Source organism: Podarcis melisellensis, assembly GCF_964234715.1.
Source record: "Podarcis melisellensis genome assembly, chromosome: 7".
In the NCBI taxonomy this organism is placed as follows: Eukaryota; Metazoa; Chordata; class Lepidosauria; order Squamata; family Lacertidae; genus Podarcis; species Podarcis melisellensis.
This window is the reverse complement of record NC_138539.1, coordinates 48,676,080-48,699,459: the sequence shown is the minus strand read 5'-3', so window position 1 is coordinate 48,699,459 and position 23,380 is coordinate 48,676,080. Positions and strand designations below refer to the sequence as shown.

The window sequence follows — 23,380 nt, the reverse complement described above, 5'->3', positions numbered from 1 at the left end:
GCAACTATAGAACATATGTGCAAGTGGAGGCGGGGATCAAGTGAGGGAATGGGTGGCCCAGGAAGTAGGAGGACGTGGCAAGGTGGAAGAGGAAGCTATTGCCCCACTGCTGCTTTACACATCGGCAGCGGTAGGGCAGCAGCTTGCTGTTCTCCAGGCAGCTTTGAATAGGTTTGGTGCTCTCATACATAGTATATGAAAGCAGCATGCCTATTCACCTATGCTGCATTTTTTAAAAAAATCAGTGAACAAAGAATGACAATTCAAAAGTGGCTAGCAGATCAATCAAAACCATGGCTACTTAGAAGTAAGTTCCACTGAGTTCAATGGGGCTTACTCCAAGGTTAGTGGGTATATGGTTGCAGCATAGAAATGGTTAGGAATGTGCTGTCAGTGACTTAAGTAGCTCGCGTGGAAGCACCTGCAGTCACTGCTGCTTGGTTATCAACAAATGCAGACCTTTCTTTTCTTTTCTTTTCTTTTTTGTTTAATTTATCCCATAATACATGTGGAAGCCTAAATTATACTTGCTAGAGCAGGGAAGGTGTTCCAAAAAGATGCCCTAGTTGCAGCTTACTGTGCTGCATCTGTGGAAATTTAAGGAAGTGAAAGCCAAACCTATCAGCAGAAAAAGTTAGACATACCTCGCTTAAACCAAACCTAGGGAGTTACCTGTTGGCCTAATGGACTGAAAAGAATGATGACACTGCTGTGCACAATTGTGGGACACAAGCAAGACCTGCTTCATTGGCTTTCAGACTATTAAGAATATGCTCTTTGGGGTAAAAGTGATCACTGTAAGATATTCAAGGCAGCAGGCAATCAATGCAGCAAAAGTCAGACATTCACAGGCTATGGGTGTCTTAGAAGTAAATTGAATACCACATGCATTGTATGTTAATATGGCCAGTATGCCCACTGGTGATGGTTGCGAGAACTGTATACTATGGGAGTACTATTCAGCACATTCCTCAGATAGGAGAAGCCCAGATTTCTTTTCTTTTCATAAAGAAAAGTACATATTTCTGGAATGTTGGGCTTTTGATTTCCTTTTATCAAAAACTAAAATGTGAGGCATGTTGGCAGCAAAAGGGCTATGTCAATGCCCCGCCCCACTCAGGCAATTTCTGGCTCCCTGAGGTATGAGTGCTGCTTTCTGCACTGTGTAGCGTTAGTGTATAGCTAAAGTGAGAGGGGGAAGTTATCTGCCACCTCACTTGCAGAATTAGATAATGAAGGAATGCTTCTGAGAGGTCATCTGGAAACTTCCCATAGAACTTTGCCTGGCTCCATCTTTATGGTCTTTTTGGTGCCAGATGAAGACCTTTTTATTCATCCTTTAAATAACTCATGTTGCAACTCCAGTAATATCATAAAATTGTAGAGTTGGAATTGTAGAGTTGGAAGGGACCCTGTGGATCATCTAGTCCAACCCCCTGGAATGCAGGAATATGCAGATGTCTCATGAGAATCAAACCTGCAACCTTGGCATTATCAGCACCATGCTCTAGCCAACTGAGCTCTAGCTGGTGGCCACCACTTTTGGCAGGCATAGGGGGGCAAGCAAAGCAAGCAGAGATAGCAGCCCTAGTTTATCCATAAAAAGCTAGCCACTGATTATAGAATTGGCTCATATGAACTAAGATCCCCCATCAGTTGCCTAATTCACCCACAGGACTTTGATGCAATGAAATATAAGAAATGTTATTATTATTCATTGCATTTCTTCATCAAGGTCTCTTGAGCCAACGCCTACACTCAAAGCACGCAAGGAACATAACTACACAGAAAACAGGGATGGGAATTGAAGCAATATGATCTGTGCTGCAGGAGCAGCACATCCTGCTATATCTTTTATGCCGCTGGGAAATATCTTTTATGCCGCTGCTATATCTTTTATGCCGCTGTGATCAAATGACCTATTCCCCCAAAGAATCCTGGGAACTGTAGTTTGTTAAGGGTGCTGAGAGTTGTTAGGAGATTCCCTTCCCAAAGGTACAATTCCCTGAGTGTGACCTGACAGTCAATCCCTTTCCCCAGCATACTCTGGAATTGTAGGTCTGGGAGGGGAATAGGGAGCTCCTAACAACTCCCAGCATCCTAAACAAACAACAGCTCCCAATATTTTTTATCGAAGCTATGATTGTACAAATGGTATAATAATGCTTCAAATGTGACCTTAGTTATAATTAACAATTGTACTTTACTTGTTGGGAGTTTAGAACAAGGGCAAGTGGAAAAGGTGCATTTTTAAGAAGTCGGCTGTGTCAAACTGTGATGTTAGGAATGCTTGCTGCTGCTAAAATAGAAAAGCTATTGAACTGAAACACCTGGGGTGCTGTTTTCCTGTCTCCTGACCAGAATGGGCTTTCTCCTCCCAGCTCAATTAATTCAGACACTGCTATAAACCACTCAAAGGATCTGGTGAGCCTCCAGACGCCAATGAAAGACTGAAAGCTGTTAACATTTTGTCCATTACAGTTAAAATCCAGCTTTACTGCTTCAAGTGAGAACAGAACCCCAAATTCCTCCTGCTTCCTGACAATTTATAATGTTGTGGATGCATTTCCTTCTTCTGTCAACATTTGAAATCATGGGAAACTACTCAACTGTTGTCATTTACTGCATGAAATCTTAACTGCTCTTATGAAATGTTAACATGGCTATTGGCATATGTGGATGTGGATCCGAGTGAAGCAGGGGCTGTTCCTTTTTCCCTAAATAAAAAGTAGCTACTTATGCTTGAAAGGTTGGGGACAAGAAAATGAGGGGGGAAATCATGGCCCTTAAGGGAGATTCTCACCATCCCTTCCTTTTCTAATGTTCAGCCTTTGCTTAAAGGTAAAGGGACCCCTGGTCATTAGGTCCAGTTGTGGCCGACTCTGGGGTTGCGGTGCTCATCTCGCTTTATTGGCCGATGTACAGCTTCCAGGTCATGTGGCCAGCATGAGTAAGCTGCTTCTGGTGAACCAGAGCAGTGCACGGAAACGCCGTTTAACTTTCCTGCCGTAGCGGTACCTACCGTATTTTTCGTCCCATAGGACACTCCGTCCCATAGGACGCACCTAATTTTTTTGGGGGGGGAATTCCCTTTATTTCCCCCCAAAAAACCAGGTCGGGGAACAGCGGGATGGCGGCGCTGCGCCTCCCCGCTGTCCCCCGAGCTTGTGGGGCTGGCCGATGTCTGCCCAGCGCGCAGGGTGATCTGCTTCAGGGCATCTTGCGCGCCGGGCGGCAGGCTGCTATCCGCAGTGTGGGTAGCCCTGCGGGAACTCCCGCGGGCTCCCCAGGCTTGCTGATAGCTTCCTGAAGCCTGGAGAGCGAGAGGGGTCGGTGCGCACCGACCCCTCTTGTTCTCCAAGCTTCAGCGAAAGCCTGTATTTGCCCCATAGGACGCACACAGATTTCCCCTTCATTTTTGGAGGGGGGAAGTGCGTCCTATAGGGCAAAAAATACAGTATTTATCTACTTGCACTTTGACATGCTTTCGAACTGCTAGGTTGGCAGGAGCAGGGACCAAGCAACAGGAGCTCACCCCGTCGCAGCGATTCAAACCGCTGACCTTCTGATCAGCAAGCCCTAGGCTCTGTGGTTTAACCCACAGTGCCACCCATGTCCCTTTGCTTATATAGCCAAAATAGCAATAGCCATGCAAAAGAGGGACGTGCCACCAGACTCTGGGACCCCAATGCTTGCATAAATACAAAAGACAGCGACACAACACCCTAATGAATGAGTGATCCCCAAAAATCAGCCCAATGACCACACTCAGTGGCCACAGGATGACTTGTCAGGAGAGGGAAACTGAATGGAGGTGGCCATGGCTGGCTGGAACATTTTGTTACAGGTCCTACTTGCCTCTTATTAATAACCGTAACCAAATCAATATATCAGACAGCATTAATGGGCCCTCTGGAGATTACAGAGCTATTTAAAAACTTCAGCCAGGACTTGTTCTCCAACAACAGTATGATGTCTGCTCTGAGAACAGAGCTTCAGTATGCAGGCACATCAGCCAAAACAGCAGATGACCCTGAGCATCTGCATTTGCCATCTCCATTGCTCTATAAAAAGGAGTGGATACAAAAGCATATGTCAAGTATAAATTGGCTAGAGGCACAATTGTAAAGGAGCCAGCAGCCAGACAGACTGCAGGTGCTAGGCATATGAAATAAATTTACTCATCAGTGAGTGTGGCGTGCATAATTATTTCATTATATATTTTCAACGCAATGTTCATAGTTCACGTTTGACTTGCCCTGTCTTCAGGACCATGTCTCCTTTCAGAAAAGGGAAATATTTGTGATAGGATGCTGCCACTGCCATCATTACTCTAGAGGAAATAAACCATAGCCCCCAGATCATATAGGAGTTGCAAGCGTGGTTCTGCGTGAGATAACCATAGATAACGGTTGCAAAATGTAACCAGTGCCTGGTCAAAAGGCAACACCAGATTCAAGGAGTAGATGTCTCTCAGAAACAGGACCAGCTTCAGACTAGTGAAGGGCAGGCAAAGCAACCCCCATTGGCATACTCTGCACCACCCCTGCAAGTCTAAAGGTGGTAAACAGCAACACCATGATCTAAGTCAAGCCACCTGCCATTCTCACATTCCTACAGTGACTTACTGGAGCATTATGGGAACAATCATATGGCAGTTCACTAATCTTCTGCTGCCATTCCATAAATCCATGCCAGGGAAGATGGGTTGACAGGAGAGCCTGATTCACGTAGCGGTGTGTCTGCCCCAACTCCTGCCCCCACGGAGTCCGCTGCTTAACAGCGAATCTGAGATTACACTGTCACTTTCCTGGTTTTATATTACAAAGCATATGTAAAACCAGAAATTTTAAAAATGTAATGTGATTAAATTATATTGAGGACTTCATTTAAGGAAGGCATAGGCAAACTCCAGCCCTCCAGATGTTTGGGACTACAATTCCCATAATCCCTGACCACTGATCCTGTTAGCTAGGGATCATGGGAAGTGTAGTCCCAAACATCTGGAGGGGGCGGAGTTTGCCTATGCCTGATTTAAGGGAATATTTAATCCTGAGTCTAAGGCAAAGACTCTGTGGCCCTCAAAATATCTCAGATTGGTGACTCTCAGAGCTTTCCAACTATCAGCTGACTGAACTCTCAGGCAGCATGACCTTATCAATAATCTTATCAGCAATCATACTCACATGCCCCCTAATTCCTTACAGAATGAAGTGTGACTAACTCTGCATCACAGCATCCAGACTATTGTCAACAAGAGTGTCTTGTGGGGCCTTAACAACTAACAGACTTGTTTATAGCTTAACCTTTTGTGGACAAGAGCTCACTTGTTTTATAAATGAAACCAACTCTAGTCCCTGGGTGCTTATGCCACAATAAATTGGTTAACTTAGACTAATTTTGCATAGGATTGGCTGCTACTTTGAATTCAGTGTGCCCTACTTTCAAGTAAAGCTTCACAGGAGTGGGTTCTTACTCTGCAATACCATTCTGCCCTTTCCCACTGGTTCTTAACATAGCCTCTTGGAGAAAATATCAAGGGCCAGTATTGCAGAATGGTAAAATTAAAATTTGCTTGCTATGAAAATCAACATCTTTTCACTCTGCACAGCAGCCTAGGAAAGCTACTATGTCTTATTTTCAAGAAAGAAGAATGTGTATATGGGGGGAGGAGGAAGAATCTACGATCCCTGAGCAGCCAAAATTTAGAAGGCCCATAGAGAATAAGTAGTCAGCACCTTGATGAGTTAAGGTATATTGTATAGCAACAAAACAGAAAAATTGGAAATGGTTAGACACCCACTGTGGTGCTCCTCCTGACCCAAGGATGAATAGTGATTCCCAGCAGCTAAAAATCTTTGTGAAAGAACAAAAGCCAGCAAAAGGCTAAACCCATGAGCTTTGACTCCTAGACCTTTGTTCTAATGGATCTAGCAATCTACTCCTGGTTTGTTTGAGGTTTTTTTGCCAAAATCCTACTAAAGTTTTGGCAGCTTTTACAAACTTTGATGAGTCTGAGAATCCAACATGAAACTTGGTGCATTGTTCTGGCTCAAAATGCATCTGTCTCCTATTCTGTGTGTGTACATTACATGTGAACCTGAACAGAGATTAGAGTACTTACAGAATTGGAGGTGAGTGAATGCAAGTTTGTCCAGATTGCCTGGCAGTAAATTCAGCTCTTGGCTTAAAGAAAGCAATCCTTCTTTGCAGGAGATGTTAAAGTTAGTTGAATAGTTCAAGATAAATGTATTGTCTATATTTAGTTGGGAGAGAGATTCACAATGTGTCTCTCATAAAAATCACAATACAAACCACAAAGGGGGATTGCCATAATGCCTGTAACTCCCTAAGGAAGAGTCCGCTTTCCTACTGTTCTTAATCTAGGTAGCTTTCTATCAACAACCCTCTCTTTCTAGTTTTTAGGAACAGGCCTCAGACTATCATAAAAGCAAGTATAGTCCAATGGTAAGCTTCCTTCTGCACAGTCAATAAATAGGCGACACAAAAAATCAAACACAGGTTCAGATCTTCTAACTGTTTTGTAGTAATTGTGTATCCCATGAAGTGTGTCTATTCAGGCAAACTGGTAAGCCATGGTTTAGATATCATTAGCAAGTCCCAATCCTCGTTTAGCAGCAAACCACAGTCTGCAAACCCTTCTAGCCAAAACCACAAACTAGAGTTTGTGCAAACCAAAGTTTGCCCACAAACCAGGCTCAAATAACAGTCTGCAATCCTGGTTTGGCCACTAACTCAGAATCATAAGTTTCTACTTATCATGCACAGGGCACAGGTAAGGGAAGGAAGGAGTATGCAATGGAACTCCCTCCCCCTGGAGGCACAGAGTGTGCCTACAAATTCTACCATGAGGGGTGGGGTGGGGAAAAGCTTACCTAGCTTGTGCATAAATCAGGCACTAACTAATTTTGTTTCCTTGGTGCAAATCCCAAACAAAAACTAATTTTGATTAGCCCAGACTTTTTTTGCTTGACCAAAACTTCCAGATTCCTGTACTGTGAGCCTTTCATCAAAGAAGACAAGAAATTATTGACTTTAGGTCAGAAGGGTGCCTAGAGGTCACAGGCCATGAATATCCAATATAACTAAAGGGATATAAAGAAATATAAAGTAAAGGGATATAAATACATCCTTCTGGAGCATAGTCACACTTTTCCAGTATTGAAGGTCAAGCCAGAAAGGCACTAAAAGAGTTAAAAGCCCAAATGTTTGCTAACAAATTAATCTACTCCCAAAGGTGGGGAGCTATGCTATTGCAGGAAACCCCCGTGAATTTTAAATTATTTTAATGTTAAACAACTGCTTTCTGTAGCACGAGGAGCAGCCAAAGCAGTGTACAACACAATAAAAAGAGTGTTAGGAAAAACACATCTCAGCAATAAAAAAACACTTGAACAACATACATTAAAACATTAAAACTTGTCAGCCAGCGCGGGAGACAGTTGTTTCGCCAAATAAAAGGGCTTTTTTTTGGGATTCAATGGCAATCACAACACAAATGGAAGGAGGTTTAGTGCTTATATTAAATAGTATAGAAAACAGTACAGCATTTATGCAAAATCACACAGCATGAGGAAGATAGTAAGAACAAGATAATGTACCTCTCTGTTCTGTTATTGGGAGCGTCGGGACTCAAGGGAAAGATTCCAGCTGGCCAGTACACTCAGGACCCACACCGAAGCTCAGGAGTCAGGCCCCATGTGAGAGATGCATACGCTCCAGCCCCCTGCTGGCCTCTTGCTGGCTGACCTATTATGTCAATCCCTCCCACCTGCTAAGCTAGGTCAATCTACTGAGGCAGCATAATTAATTAGTAGTCCTGCAGCTGCACTGCTGCCTACAGGCACTCAGCCTACAGCTGGCCCACAAATGAATCTTCCACCAACCTGCTGCTCCGTATCCCTGGAGCCCACACTGTAAATAAAACCAAAAAACCTTGCCAAGGTACCAATAAGGGAGGAAGAATCATTCAAACCAGTATCTATTTCCTCAGGATACAAAAGTCTTCTTGCATAGGTTTTATCTGCAACAGTGAACCAAGTTCCAGATGAGCCCTGGCCAGATTTAATCTCTCTGTCTCGCATCCACAATAGCCTACAAAGAGCCAACCTAGTACTACTAGGAGCAGAGTTAACAAGCGGTCATGACTCTGCTATCCATAAATTCACGAGCCAATCCCTCACAAATTGCAAGACTGGAAAGCATTGAATTTGGCCTTCTTATCCATTTGAAATTGCAGAACTTTTAATAGCTGCAGATATCAAACTTTCATGTTTTAGTCTTTGACAAGCCAACATTTCTCACAGCAGCTTGACTCCTAACCAGCCCTTTGTACTGCAGAGCCAAGTCAAGCCAAGGTTAGTGAGGAATGGAGAGAGCTTAAGCATGAACCGGTATTAGGATGACACACTAAGACTGGCTTAGCTCAGGGCAGTGAGGCAATAAAAAAGACAAGCGAGGGGCAAAATGGCCATGAATTCCTCTCTAGGTAAGCCTTAGTTTGGGCTTACCATGAAATACAAACCAGGCTACATATATCTTGCTACATATTAGAGTTTAGGTTTCCAAGTTTCATATTCTGAAGTCATCAATCCCCAATCACAAATTGCTTGGGGATGCAATTAGTCATCTTACACTCTGTTCTCTACAAACACATTGTTCATGTCACTACTGCTTCTCTTCTGCTCCCCAGCAGAGCAACACAATTCTTCATATCTATTTTTATTTAGTCTCTGATTTAATACCTCTCCTTTCTATAGTGGCCTATACTGAAGGCAGCTGACTATGATAAAAATAATACAGTAAAAATAAAGCAAAACAAATTGGAAGCAGTAGCAGGATAGACTTCAAAATGTACGCTGAAACAAAACAGGATTGTGGCTTATATATGGCTCATTCAAATGCACACCCCTAGCACTTAGGGTGGGAACATACCTTGCTATAACACCATCTGCTTTTGCCCAAACATAGACATGCCACTAATATTTTATGTGATGGTGCAAGTCTCTTTGTAACACCAATACAGGATGACATGCGTGTTCAATGTCCCACTTATAAACCTCAAATCAGCAGGATGAGATTCCTTCAACGAAGGAAGGTAAGTGTTCTCGTGGTAAAGGCTTGACATCAAACACACAGGGCTCTGCAAGGAACAGGTTTGATGGGCTCCTACCCAATTTGCAATTTCAAAACAGATGCAACAGGGAAAGCAGAGGGAGCAAAGTGGGGAGGCAGGGGTAGAATATGAAATTATTTCAGTTGATCATACGTGAACTTACATTACAGTAGGATATTTGGACTAGGGGGCCATTCCCAAGGTTTCACAGAGAAACCTCCCTCTAGCAGGGAAGTTTAATATATTTACTATCAAGGGCTTCTAAACATGCTGTTCTGCTGTGCTGCTCTTGCACACAGGATTGAGTAATTCACAATCAAAGGGCATGTGGAGGTTAACCGCTCTCTCGACCTCTAATAAAATGTGTCGTGAGCTCCAGCACAGAGCGCAAGTCACCATAATTCTTTCTTCGGAGCTGTTCCATTTGGAAGCAGTTACTTGGAGAGGACCAGAGGGGGAAAAACTGGAGTCAGTAAACCGTTAAGGCACTTGGCATATCCATGAGCTGTGAAGCTCAGTAGGTGTTTTAAGCTGAAGAATTTTCTCATACTGTACTCCTAAGGCTTAATGCACATGTTTTAAGCACTCATGGCTTTGCCACTTCATTTATGGCTAAAATACATGTGATGTGGAAGATCCGTGATTGGGATCTTTCACTTTAATAATAATGAAAGGTTAAACAGGCACCATAAGGAAAGACCAGGATCCCCTGCAACATTTCCCCCATTTGAAGCTACCCCTAAGCTGTTTGCACAAGCAAAAGTAAAAACTAAAAGTATCCATATGGGTAACTGTTTGTTCTGTTCCATGTTTCATACTGTGTGGGGTTCGAGGCGATTTCAAAGTGTGCCTACCTTTGGCCACCCATAATTGTCATCCCTCTGAGCAAAGAAGTCAACCTTCTCTCTCAAAAAACATGTAATGCACATTGCCCAATATTTCTTCATGCTACATACCCAAATCTGTGAGGTGCAAGTCATTGGCCAAGGTGTTGAATACCTTATTCATGTCACATCTGATGAGGTCACCGTCAATGCTGAGCTTTTCTTTGAAGACGTTGACAAGCAATTCATGTACTTCCACTTTCAAGAGCCTGCAAGTTGCAAATGTCCTTGTTTTCTCCTGCTCCAGAGGGTATGATCTGAACCAATGGTTTCAAGATACAAGGAGATTCTGACTAAACATCAGGAAGAACTTTATGATGGTAAGAACTGTTTTGACAGTAGAACCTTGGAACCCTCCTTCCTTGGAGGTTTTTAAGAAGGTTGAATGGCCATCTGTCACGGACGCCTTCATCGAGATTCCTGCATTGCTGAGGGTTACAGTTAGATAATTCTACGAAAGTGGACTATGATTTGTATCTAGGGACTCATTCCTAGCTACTTCAAGAATCTCAATACTGACTCAGCCTCAGGTCACTTTGAAACTCAGGAAACACACTTGATCTATGCCTGGGGATTGTCTCAACTAACCATTTCATTCTTTGTAACCATTTTGGCAATTCAAACCGCATGGCTATTTTATTCTCTGATGTGATGTTGGTGCTGTATAATACACACATTTATTTGGCATTTGAATGGAGACTGATCTTCTGCTAATTGAAATGCAATGCAACATCCCAGTGGGACATCTCCATGGCAACATGTGTTTATATACATGCTATCATGTAACCTATGAACCTAGGGTAAGTTGCAGGTGGAAGGGTGCAATCTGTTAGAAGCAGATATTGAGGATCTTTTGATCCAAAGGCAAGGTATAAATCTTGATTTAAGATAGTTTTTCATGTTCACTGCATTCACAGAGAAGGGTAGAGTAAAAACAACACACTTTTGTCTAAACCACAGCACCATCTTGTGGCAATAATTATACTATACTGCAAATCTAAATCCATAAACTGCCAAACAGAAGCCCCAAATGGGACATTTTCTTCTGAAAGCACCACAGGTCAACTCACGTTATTAGAATAAACAAACGCGCACCAAAGCATTCTTAAAGTCAATTGGTCATACCCAAGAGCCAGTGCAATTTTGTGTAGCCTATTACAAAGTGTTCATTCTAGGTCATTCATTTTATAGTTTGTATGTGACCTTCCATATACACAAGCAACAAACTTCTCATTATTTACAAGACCCCTTAAAAGAGAAACAGTTGAGAAATGCCTGATCTAGCTAGTGGCTGCCAATATTCAAATTACTTCTCACTTGGAAGATTTAAAGATTATACCGTAAAAGCATTTGAGAAATTCTAGTGACAGGATTAACAGATTCTGTAAACAGCCTAAGTAACTTCTGTTCATTGAGTAACACTAGATTTTCACCTCAACCACTGAGGTTTGATATTTTCAGTTCCATTAACATTTCAGCACCCCAATGGATCAAACTGATCACAATCATCATAAAAGCACACACAGAAACTTCTTGTTTTAAGATTTTTTTTTACAGCTGAATTACAGAGCCTCGTCTCAGGGAGGCTGGATCTTGTAGAGAATTACAACATTTTTTATACTCTACTGCATCCCACAGAAAGGCCAGGCAGAATTACAATTAAAGTACAGGTTTCACATTGCATAAAACACAGTTCACACAACATCCGGGTGTACAAATGAGCAGTATTCAATAATTTATAGTTATTTACTTTCATAGTATTGGACTACATTTTAGCATCTTCATGCAAACCAACACATGCTTTGGCTCTTGAAAAGTTGGCATTATTCCTCAAAACCTTCCTTGCTGCATTTTCTCTCTTAGTCAAAGGAAGTGTGTACAGTGCTTTGGGAAACAAACACTAAAACACATATTATCAGAAAGTGCTGATTACTGTTTAACATTTAATAAAGATACTAGGGTTTCCATTACATTTTTGCCAGCTAAAATAAAGGTCTGTAGGTCAAAAAATATAGACATTATGCATTTTAAGTTACACTCAACTTCACAAATTTCAATTCTGAAAGTGTCATTGCAATCCTTTGTAAAAATGTAGTTTCATTGCACACAAATTCAGTTTTATATCCCTGAAGATTTCCATGTACCGTGAAAATAGGAAGTGGGCCTAGTTCAAAACTGTTATACTCATTGGGTTACAAACATCTCTCCATAAACGTCTGAATGTGTGATTTAAGAATTTACTGTCTCTCCCCCCCACACACACTTCAAAAAACAGCAGTGTTTTACAGTCATGCTCCTTTCCTCACACAATACATAATAGTGCAAGTCTATACTTGACAAAAACAGCAGTATTTGAATTACCTGTGAAAGTAAACATTACCCTATGGCAAGGGATGCGATTAACAGGGAATTGTGTTCATGATGTTCAATCAACACAGCTGAAAGCGACTAGGAATGTTATTGAACACATTTCAAGATCCTTCTCCTGTGGCATATTACTTCTCCCTGGAAAATCTGCAAGTTCATAATGTTAGATATTCTCTGAATATGAAAAGCATATCATTTGCATACCAATGAGTATGGGGTCCTTTTTTGCCCAGAAATGGGCAAAACTAACTATTCCATAACTAAAGTATGTGATATCCAAAAGAAAACAAGTTTTCTTTTCCAGTTTATCTATAGAGGTGTTGTGTTACTCAGAAAACTAGTTTTCACTATTTATGCTTCTAAAGAACTGATTATGCCTTCCCAACACTGGCCCATAAACCTTCTATGTTTCAGAAAATATTAGGGTCATTTGGGAAAAGGGATATCCAACATAGTTTAAGGTGTTCCACACTGTTTAGTGAGTGTTGTTCAAAAAAATGCTTAACACTCTTTTGCCTGAACTCCAAGGAATATCAGAGCATGAAGCAATAGGCCCTGAAACTAAACATCTAGAGAGAATTATCTGAAGGTAAATGCCATCATCCAAACCCACTTCCCCTTTTGAAGGGAAGGCTGTAATACTCAAAATTCTTTATTAAAGCAGATGCAATGAAAAAATGTAGGACTGTAACTCAAGAAGACTTCAAAATGTACAACCATGCTTTCTGTACAAGTTTCCCAGAAGCAGACAAATTGTTATATTTCCAATTTACTGATTGCAATGAAGTGATGGTAATTCGGCAGCTTCCAGAATTGCTCACTGCCAGAAACAGCTAGGTTGACATTTAAGAGTAGAGTTGTACTGGAGTTACAGCAGTCCACTTGCATAATCATCATCTTCCTCATTTCCACGGGAACCTCCTTCACCTGGTTCACCCACTTTGCCCTGTGGAGTAACTGGGGATTTCTTCTTCACACCTCCTCCTGGGACAGCCAATGAGAGGCCAAGCTTGGCATACTGGCAGAGGGCAAGAACAAGATGTTGAGCACACATGCCCTGTTTAACTTACTCTTCTGCAGTCAATATGAGTATTTTAATAAAGTAACAGAATGGTTAATTACAAAGTGCCAGCACCCCACTAATACTACTCTAAGGAAAAGTAACAGAATACAAAGCAGTGGACACGTTCATCTGTGTCCCAGGGCACCGTGATTATTTCTCACTATTTTATCTCAAATTTTTAATCTACAAAGCCATTAACAATTGCAATAATAAAATCATAAGACATTAAGTCATTAAAAACACAAGCAATGTAAAGGAAGGTCCATCTCTGCAATTTGAAATCAGTATTTACAAACCTATGTTACAGCCGATATTTTTCTAGAAGGAAAAGGCCCTCTGAAAAGAAAGTTGTATGACCAAGGTGACAAGATACTACCCACAGCCCATTCAGACTTTAGCTTTGGCAGTGACTTGAATACTCGTGTATCACAGGAAATGCCACATTTATAGCATAGCATTGCAACTTACTATTTGTCAGTACAAAACACCCTGTGGATCAAAATAATCAGTTAATATATTCTTCTTAAGAAAATAAACTGAGACACCAACTTACATCATTGTCCATGTATTTAAAGAGTGGTGAATTGCAAACATCTGATACTTGGTCCTGGTCTTGCTGATCATACCCCTCTAGGAGCTGCTCCAATGCAGCACAGTCTTCACTTTCACTGAAGCCTGGTATGCTGAAACAATTGCAGTATTATTTAAATTACTTCACTCAAGGCAAAGAAACTAAATTTCCATATAAGGTACAAACAAGAAAATGGGAGATGTGAGAATCAGGGCCTGAGAAGTACCTAAACAACCACTTCCTACAATATGACCCTGCCTAGATTCTGCATTCTTAATCAGAAGCCCTACCCTGGTTTCCCTCACCAACTGAAGTTAGATGGGAAGTGACCAAGACAACAGCCTTTTAGGTGGTGGCACCCTATCTTTGAGATGTTCTCCCTAAGGAGATTTGCTTAGTGCCAACTGTACCATTTGTAGACCCAGATATACCAGCATGCATTGACTGATTTTAACCCTGCTTTTATCTGATCGTTCTGCGCAAGTTTTAATTATGATTAAACCACTGGGATCTTGGGAATTAGAGTATAGTGTCATCTGTATGGTGCACACAGCTTTATTTCTCCATTCCCATCTGGATCAAGAGAGGCTAATAAAATGAGGCTCAATTCTAGTAAGAAGGAAATGCTGTACGATACGATATCTTTATTGTAGGTGGGCAGGTTCCCATATCTAAGAACTAGGTGTTCCACCTGTAATGGCAGGAGTTGATCTCAAGTAGTTCCTGTGGCTAGGAGTGCTTAGGCCTTGTGTAGGCTAGCTTGCTAGCTATGGCTGTTCCTGGAACTGAATAGCTTGGTCCCACTTAGACTAACGTAATGGGTTCTATGTAGGGATGCTCTTGAAGTGGTCCAGCTAATGCAGAATGAAGCTGCTAGATTAGTAAGTGGGGCAAGCCCAATGGAATCTTGTGTCACCTGGTTCTGAAAGCTCTGCTCTGGCTACCAGGCAGCTACCAGCCAAATTCAATGTGTTAGTACTATCATATAAAGTCTTTGGGACCCAAATGCCTAAGAGTACCAAATGAATGAATGAATGAATGAGCAGCTTACTTTCTAAACCAACAAATGAGTTTTGTAGATGTAACAATTTGATATTAAGACGAGGAACAAATTTATTGTCACTCTTTTATAGGCAAGGAGCGTTTCTCAAAAAGAGGACGTGCCAATGAACCCTGCATTCAGCGCTTATGCCAGTAACAGAAATACAGAGCATAAGATGATGAAGAACACAACTATGCTTTTAAAAATTAAAAACAAATTAGGCAAACAGATGACTTACCTACAACTTTCCCTGACACATTTTTCTGCAGCAACATAGTCATTTCTGTGAAGATGAACTAAGACCTGAGCAATAGTTTTCTAAAAGGAAAAAAAAATGACTGATTCACTCTCTAATAACAAAGCAGTATTAATTTCTCAGTTTAATGGATTCAATAGAAAAAATATAAATGTCAGCATCTCAAAAAAGAAAAGAAAAAAAGGGGTACTTTGAAGAATTAAGGGTGATTTTTTTCTTTCAGAAAAATTACCAGGTTCTTGGCAACAGATGTTTGGCCTGCTATTTTCTGAGCAAAGTTTAGCATTAAATAACTCTCCACAACTGTTTCAATTATAGAAAGACATCAAATAAATATGCCTTTTGCTATTTAAGAGGACTTGGATCATTACAGATTATGTACTTTGGGCTACTTTGCCTCTTCTTCACCAAACTAAGGATGTAATTTTGAAGGTACTTCTCATACATTCATCAGCAAGCATTGAACACAATGATCACATCGGTACACGGAAGATGCTTGTAGCTTAAAATAAACAGAGTCCCGTGAAAGCTGAACCTGAAACCCTGCTAGCACCTAACAACAGACTCTGCTAGTCACACACAAGTGAATTAAATAACCAAGGCATGGCACAAAAGTTATGCAGGGTAAAATAAGACTTACTCCATCCAATCCATAGATATTCAGGATTTTCAAAGATGTCAGATTTTATAATTATAACACTACATAAAATATAGAGCAGGCCAATATTTTTTTAAAAATCAGCTTCCAAGTTTGATGGGTTTTTTTTAAAGTATTTTAAAACAAAAAACAAAAACATGAACCAATTTTAACATTTCCAACTGTTTTAAGACTAGAGATTAGTGTGTGTATGATTTCTAGTGAGGAATACATCTAACACTGTTCAATTAGATGTGAGCTTACAAATTAGAGTAATTCAAAAAAAAAAATAGAGCACCTTTTCAGAAACAGATAAAGAGACCACCTGGCTTTATACCTTGTAACAAGTTGGATAGTTTTCAATATCTTTATAAAGACTCTTTTCCTTCTGAATAGATACTGCAGCCTCATCTAGTCTGAAAGACAATGAGAAGGATTGGCACATTTAAAGAAAGGAGCAGCAGGAATCAGGAGAGAAAATCACTCCTTAACTGTCCATTTTCCAAAAAGGCAGCTCAACACCCAAGCAAGACATGAGCTCATGTGCAGTTACAGTGAGCCCATACTGAACGTAAAGCTGAAGGAACCACTTCCTTACAAAACACATGCTGGAGTATAAGGAAATGGTGAAAAGCCAGGACAGATTTATACTACCTGCAATGCATTCGGATGACTGTGTCTAATACAGCCACATGAGCACTGGGATATGGAATGTATGGCTGACACCATTACAGATGTACAGGAAGAAATGATTATGATCTGTATGTTTTAGTGGTGCTAGCCCTAATTGAGTGCCAATGAGAATGACCTTTATCTCCCGAAGCCAGACTAATTTTGCTGCTGGGGAGATGGGATTCAATGAGCATATACAGCTGTAAAGAAAAGGCAGTAGAATCTTAGAATTGTAGAGTTGGAAGGGACCATGAGGTCTAGTCCAAACTCCTGCAATGCAGGAATCTTTCTGCCCAACATGGGACTCAAACCCTCAATCTTGAGATTAAGATTCTCACATCCTAGCAACTGAGCTAAATGAAACATTACTGAGATAGGGATAGCTTTGCCCATTTTCAATGTTTGTTGTATTTTTTTTAAAGAATGGTAAGTGGACACGAAAGGAATGAGTTTGTCTCCTTTGGCTTCAGTGACTTTGCAGTTACCAGCCAATAGAAGCCCACAACATTTTAATTCTTAAATGAAATATCTGTTTCATTTGAAAGTCAGTTATAGTAGATGCCATTCTACAGGAAGAATCTATTTCCCAAGAAGACAATTTAAAAGTCTGCAAGCTAGGAAATAGTAATTCCCCCACCCCAACATGGATGAATGTCATCTAGATATCATGCAATAATTTAATGATCAACTGTGAATTTATGCAATAGCTTCATCAGCTGGCAGTGCCATGAGAATGATTTCATTTTAAAAAAGGAATACAAAAGTTAGGATGCCCACCTGCGACCTCTGACTAAAAGCCTTGAAGCTTTTCCATACATTTCAACTGCTTGTCGTAAACGTTCTTCATTCTAGATAAGAAACCAAAATCATATAAGAACATTAATGATTTGTCAGGTAAAATTCTCTCCAGTTTACTTGCCTTAATACACAGCTCTATCAGCTGGGTGACCCAAACCTCTCTGAGTAAGCTTAACTGGAACATGAAATTCCAGAAAAGTTGCAGCATTTAATGGAATAAATGTAGGCCCTGCAAGGTAAACATTGCATTTTAAAAACTGTTTGTTGTGAGTTGAGAAGGTGAAGACAGATAGCTTGCCTGTTTACGTGCTTGCCAAGCTTGGCCCCAATTTTCTAGCCCCATTTAGGCTTTGTTATCTACTCTTATGGCATATATACTATACAAAGCAAATGACATTTGCTGATGAAAGTAGTAAGACTCCTGCAAAAAAAGAATTCAGCAGTGCTGTCAGAAAGACCAGAGACAAGAAGACATTTAATAAGCACATCTGAAGTTTCACTCTTTTGCAATAGGACTTGACTGCTGTTCACCTTTTAAATTTTATTCTCTGCCATTCTCAACACATTTCCTAGGGAACATACTATATTGGTTTCAGGCAACTTACTTCAAACACTGCTGCTGTCTGCTGATAAAGTTGTATAGCCTTGTCTGGATTTATATTTTCTATTACTCTGAAATAAAAATTCAACATTATTATTTAGCTTGATGGCTTTTTTTAAAAAAGCAAACTAGATAAATCAAACTTCTTTTCCAGAAAAGAAACCAATGCTTTGAGTTTGCAGACTTACTTCCCAGCCCGATCCAGGGCTATAGCTGCTGTGTCAGGTGTTCCATTCTCCAGGTACATCATGCTGGCTCTCTGAATCATTTCCACTGCATCATGATGTTGTTTCATCTCCTAAAGGAGAAAGAAAGAGATTCACGTTTGTCAGGAAAAACGGCAAATCAAGGTCTATCTAATACTTTCATTTAGTTTTATCACATCATTGCATATTTGAAAATATTAAAAGTTTTGTTAAACCCTTTGATAAAAATCAGTACAACAATCTTTAGTAGATGGAAACATTAAAAAGGCAAAGAAATTCCTGCAAGAATCGTACAGCTTGCAAAGAGTGAATGACTAGGGGCAACTGCAAATACCCATTTTTACAATTTTATTTCAACACTTTATGATTTAAATCTAAATGTATGTATTTCACGAAGATGCACTGCATTTGAGGCAATATGAAGACTTCCTATGTTGTTGATCTGTGATGGTTCAAGCATTGGCTATGCGTGTGAGAATCACCTGGAAAAGGTTTATTTAATGGGTTAGCTAAATATCCTTCCCTCACTTTTATCCTAACCAAAAAGTGTAAATTTCTTCATGCTGAAAAGATACAGCTTTTAAATACAGATTAGCTGACTTTCAAGTCAACAAAGGTTGAAATTCCTTACCAGGAACGACCTTCCTATTAATATTACTATTAAAATTACTTTGAAGTAAACAGGGCAATGAAGATGTTAGGAGTCCTTGAATTTAAGACAATTAAGTAGTACTGATTGAGATCACAAGTACTCGCTTGGCTGATAAATGGATCATACAAGCAGCACAATTGAAACCCAAGAGCCACCAGAATGAAATAGTTTGGATTTGGAAGACCTTGGGCTTGCTACCCTGGCTCAGTTGCACTGGTATAAGTACCGAAAAAGGAGAGCCAGGTGCAGGGAAAGAAACTATCTAAACTTATTCCAAACCCATTTCAGCTTGGTCATGTGACCTAGCAACCTGGCAAAATCTACTCAAAATCTCAAAAAAAAAAACCCCCACAAAAAACCCCAATGAGTTTATCAAACTACAGGATTAGCATTGCACAGGACAAACACCCAATAATTAGTTGTAACCAAATCAAATATAGATAGTTTGACTGGAAATGGCCATACCTTTAACATCATGCCAACTTGTTCATAAGCTCTGAAAAGCAAAGCAAAATTAAATCAGTGCTGAAAGTGAATGAATTTAAAGTGTATCATACCAAAGAATATAGGACAGACAATCCTAAGATGCAGGCATCTTGGAGCTTATTCACTCCGCTGCAATATGCAGCACAGAACCAGACATCTAAATTACATGTGCTTTGATTTTTGCTCCATGATTTGGCTTGAAATGGGAATTTATAGCTCTCTCCCATGAGATGATGTGTGGGAAGCTCACTGGCTGTCCACGGGGGAAAAAGTAAGTCCCTTTTTTTAAAAGAGTAAAATATAAAGTAGATGCATAACCGTACATCTCTTATTGCTACCTAATTTTGTAATATGCGAGAAAACTCACAAGGTACTGTATATACTCGAGTATAAGCCGACCCAAACCTGGTGGTGGCGGTAGCGGTGGAGGAAGAACAAGCACTCCGAAAGATTCCTCCTCTGCCACTGCCGACAGTGACAAAGGTGGTGGAGGAGGAAGGAGCAGCCCGAAAGGGCTCCTTTTGGGCTGCTCATCCCTCCACTGCTGCCTCTGCCACTTGCAAGAGTAGGCATGGGACCCACAGATGGGAGAGGCACAGGGCAGCGCGGCGCCTCTCCCAACTGCGGCTCCTGTGCCTGCCGTTGCGAGAGGCGGGCAGCAGTGGTGGGACCAGCGGCAAGAAAGGGCTCCTTTCAGGTCGCTCGTCCCTCTGTTGCCACTGCCCACCTCACTCGAGTATAAGCTGCGGGGGGCCTTTTCAGCATAAAAAATGTGCTGAAAAAGTCGGCTTATACTCGAGTATATATGGCAATTAGGATTTTTTTGGGGGGGGGAGTATTAAAAAAAACCTGCGCTTTTTGATTATTTGCTTTGTAACTGCTCCAGAAACAGGTTTTGCCTTGAATCTTAATTTTGTTTGCCCAGGCTTAGGCAGAGCAACTGCCTCACTGCTGAATGGGCTTCGGCTCTGGTGCAACTTTACACTGGCTTAACTTATTTCAGCTTCCTTTGTCTCAGCTTCCTGTGCACTGAATTGCTGAATTATATTTTGATGAGTGTCAACCTCAATTAGATTTTCCATATACTGAAGAGCTCTCAACAAATTAAAACTGCATTCATACTTACTTTGCAGCATGGAAGAGACTGGAAGTAAATCATTTTGAGTCAAGGATACAAATTATACCATGTCTTCCTGAAATAAATACTATATTCAATCTTGAACTCTTTTTAAAGAGGGTAGATACTTGAATGCTATTGGTACAAGTTAACATTCATATATGGACCAAATAATTCCAAAGACAAAGCAATCCAGATCATTTCAAAACTACTACTTTTGGTTGTGGAGCAACAGACCCTTCTGCATCGTGACAAGCAGCTTTTCTAGCTCAAACTTTAGATTGAAAAAGGCAAAAGATCCAATGGAGATGCAAAAGCTAGTGTCTCAAGAAGCACTCCTCAAGAGCTGTGGTCATGAGGTAAACAGAGAAACCTCTTGAATTTCCTCCCCTAAATATGATAGAAAACATTACATCAGTATTTCACTAAACGTTTGGAATAAAAAAAAGGAGTAACAGTCCAATAGTCATGTTTTCAAACCCTTAAGCAAAGCAAGAATTAATGAAAGGATACGCTTTATTGTTTTCCTGGCAGAGAGCTTCTTTATAATAGGCTTCTTTTGCCTGATCATATTGTTTGGCATTTTTAAAAGCAACAGCTGAAAAGAAATAGAAATTAAAATATATTATATTCTGTTTTTGCATGTACATAGTAATATCGATTTACTACACCTCAGAAATCATATTTAGAAGGGAACTTTTAAGAGACAATTTGGATTTTTACTTCAGCAAAGTGATTTCTGCCCAGATCCTGTCAAGTTTATTATCACATTCATAAATCAATTAATGCCATACATTTCTTGCAATTTTAAAGAAATGTGAATTACTTTTTATTATTTGTAGTAATCCTGAATAATGATATGAATCTTAAAGAAAATCACATTTTAGCATCAAAGGCTTTCACAATGTTATGGCTACAATCTTTATGCACGCATACTTGAAATTAAGCTTCATTTCACACTGCAGGGCTTACTTCCAAGTAAATAGGCATAGCATTAGGCTGCAAGAGACACACTTTGGCCTAAGAAGATTAGACAGCACTCCAACCTCTAGCCACTAGGAAATACTGTGCAACCTGACATCCATCAATAGTCTAAGGTAACCTCTGGTTTTCTTAATATAATGACTGCTGGGGTTTTTTCCCTTACCTGGGTCCCCCAGAAATGATGGCTCCCATGAATGTAGAAATATACTTTTCCCTAGATATTCTGAAGTGTTTTGCTCCTGAAAAGCCTTTATAAATTAAACCAATCTAGCATTTCAAACAAACCCCCGAATATATCGCCTGGCTATTTTTACCCTATGTATTTATTCAGAAATGCAGAACAATGGCAGGTAGTCAGTTAGCTACTGCTGCAAGAAAACAGCAATGTGGGTTAGAGGAATTTCAACAAGTTAATCCACAAACTGCTTTAACTGCCAATAGAAGTTAGCTTTGCCAGGGAACATATGAAACATATTTAAGGTTGCAAAAACGAACTGCCAACGTTTTACAGAACATACCTGCTTTTGAATATTCAGTTGCTGCACTGTCATAGTCTGGCTTCCATTTTAATAATCCAGTTTTCAAACTGAAATGTAGAATAAGCCAAGAAATTAATAACAATTCATTTTATTTAAAAAAACCCTATTTATTGTAAACTGCTTACTTTTCTTACAAATAGTAATAACAACGATATGCTACATCATTAAGGAATTTGATGCTGCAACTGTCATACCAGCGATTGCCTACTGGCTAGTAATTTCACTTGATGTGTCAAAATGGTGACCAGGTATCAGGTCTTACAGTCAAACCTTTTTAATTCTACAAAGAAAAAGAGATTTATCTGGTTCAAACATAGCTGGGTTGGGGGGGATATGTATGATCTTTGCAGCTTACTGGTGCACAGGCCTCTAGTTTCAATCTCTGACATAGCATAACAGGATCTAGGAAGAGTGGTGATGACCTCTACCTAAGTACTGCAACCAGTCCAGGTCGGGTGGCCCAGTGACGCGACTTTGTATTAAGGTAGAGTCCACAGAGGTTGGGGTGGGGGAGAGAAAGGAAGTACGCAATACTTCAGGGCTTGAACATCCTGGGTCAAGCAAGCCCCATTAAGGGGACGACGCACTGATGACGAGGGTATGCCTGAGGGATGCAAAATGTTGTCTGCGCATAAGCGCAAAACCCAAAACAAGAAACCGCCCCCCTCCTTTCTGGCGGGGGAGCTCAAGGCAGAGCCGCCTGGAGTTGCTCTCAAGAGACGAGCGCGGGTCCGAGAGGGGCTCCCTCCGCCCACAGCTCCTCCCCGGGGGAAACCGCCCCGTCTCCCGGCACTGCTCCAGGGGGAGCTGGAGGTGCGCAGTCAGCCACAGCCCCCGGGTAGAGCCTCCCCACTCGCCCGCCTGTTCCCCAAGGGCTGGCAAGCCGGCTTCCTTCGCCCTCTCCCCTCACTCACTATTTCTCCGCTTTAGCGATGTGCTCCAAGCCTTCGTTGATCTTCTGGGCAGCCATGTCGCCCCGCAGGACCTGCAGGGATTCAAGGCCGTGACGTTAGCGGAGGTAAGGAACGCCGCTGCACCCAAACAACTGCGAAGGGCGGAGTCTCCGCGAAGGGCGCTTGCGCGAAGACAGGGATCATCCGCCCAGGGGCGGATCCGATTCCTTAGCCTTTCTCTCCTGCGAAGTCAATGCGGATTCTGCCAGCGTTCCACAAATGGGTCTCTTGACCGACAGCTTCAATTAAAAAAATTAAAAATGCGCCTTGTTTCAATACATGAAAAAGCACTCAATTTTTCAATAAAATGGTTATGACGTTGCCTTTCTTCGCAGACCCTGACAATGCTAGTTAATCTTATCATTTGATCTGCTTCCCAAACCTTTGATATCAATCCTCCAGTGATAGCACATTAG

The 23,380-nt window shown here is 41.0% G+C and overlaps 1 protein-coding gene across 1 annotated transcript; it reads right to left on the bottom strand.

Moving 5' to 3' along the window:
* Nucleotides 1-11,550: 11,550 nt before the first annotated feature.
* Nucleotides 11,551-23,084, bottom strand: NAPG (NSF attachment protein gamma). Its single transcript, XM_081918122.1, has 12 exons — nucleotides 22,926-23,084; nucleotides 21,991-22,058; nucleotides 21,002-21,086; nucleotides 20,498-20,515; nucleotides 19,351-19,381; nucleotides 18,216-18,325; nucleotides 18,032-18,098; nucleotides 17,406-17,476; nucleotides 16,294-16,372; nucleotides 15,302-15,381; nucleotides 14,004-14,133; nucleotides 11,551-13,405 (listed from the first exon to the last, which is right to left on the bottom strand). The coding sequence occupies exons 1-12, from the start codon at nucleotides 22,979-22,981 to the stop codon at nucleotides 13,256-13,258; spliced, it is 945 nt and encodes a 314-aa protein (XP_081774248.1). The 5' UTR covers nucleotides 22,982-23,084; the 3' UTR covers nucleotides 11,551-13,255.
* Between the last annotated feature and the right edge of the window lie 296 nt (nucleotides 23,085-23,380).

Coding starts and splice junctions, on each gene's coding strand:
- NAPG (XM_081918122.1), bottom strand. CDS start 22,981: ATGGCTGCCCAGAAGATCAACGAAGGCTTGGAGCACATCGCTAAAGCG. Junction 18,326..19,350: donor AAGTTGGCATGATGTTAAAG/GTATGGCCATTT, acceptor TTTCTCCTTTAG/GAGATGAAACAACATCATGA. Junction 13,406..14,003: donor TTAAATACATGGACAATGAT/GTAAGTTGGTGT, acceptor GCCCTCTGCCAG/TATGCCAAGCTTGGCCTCTC.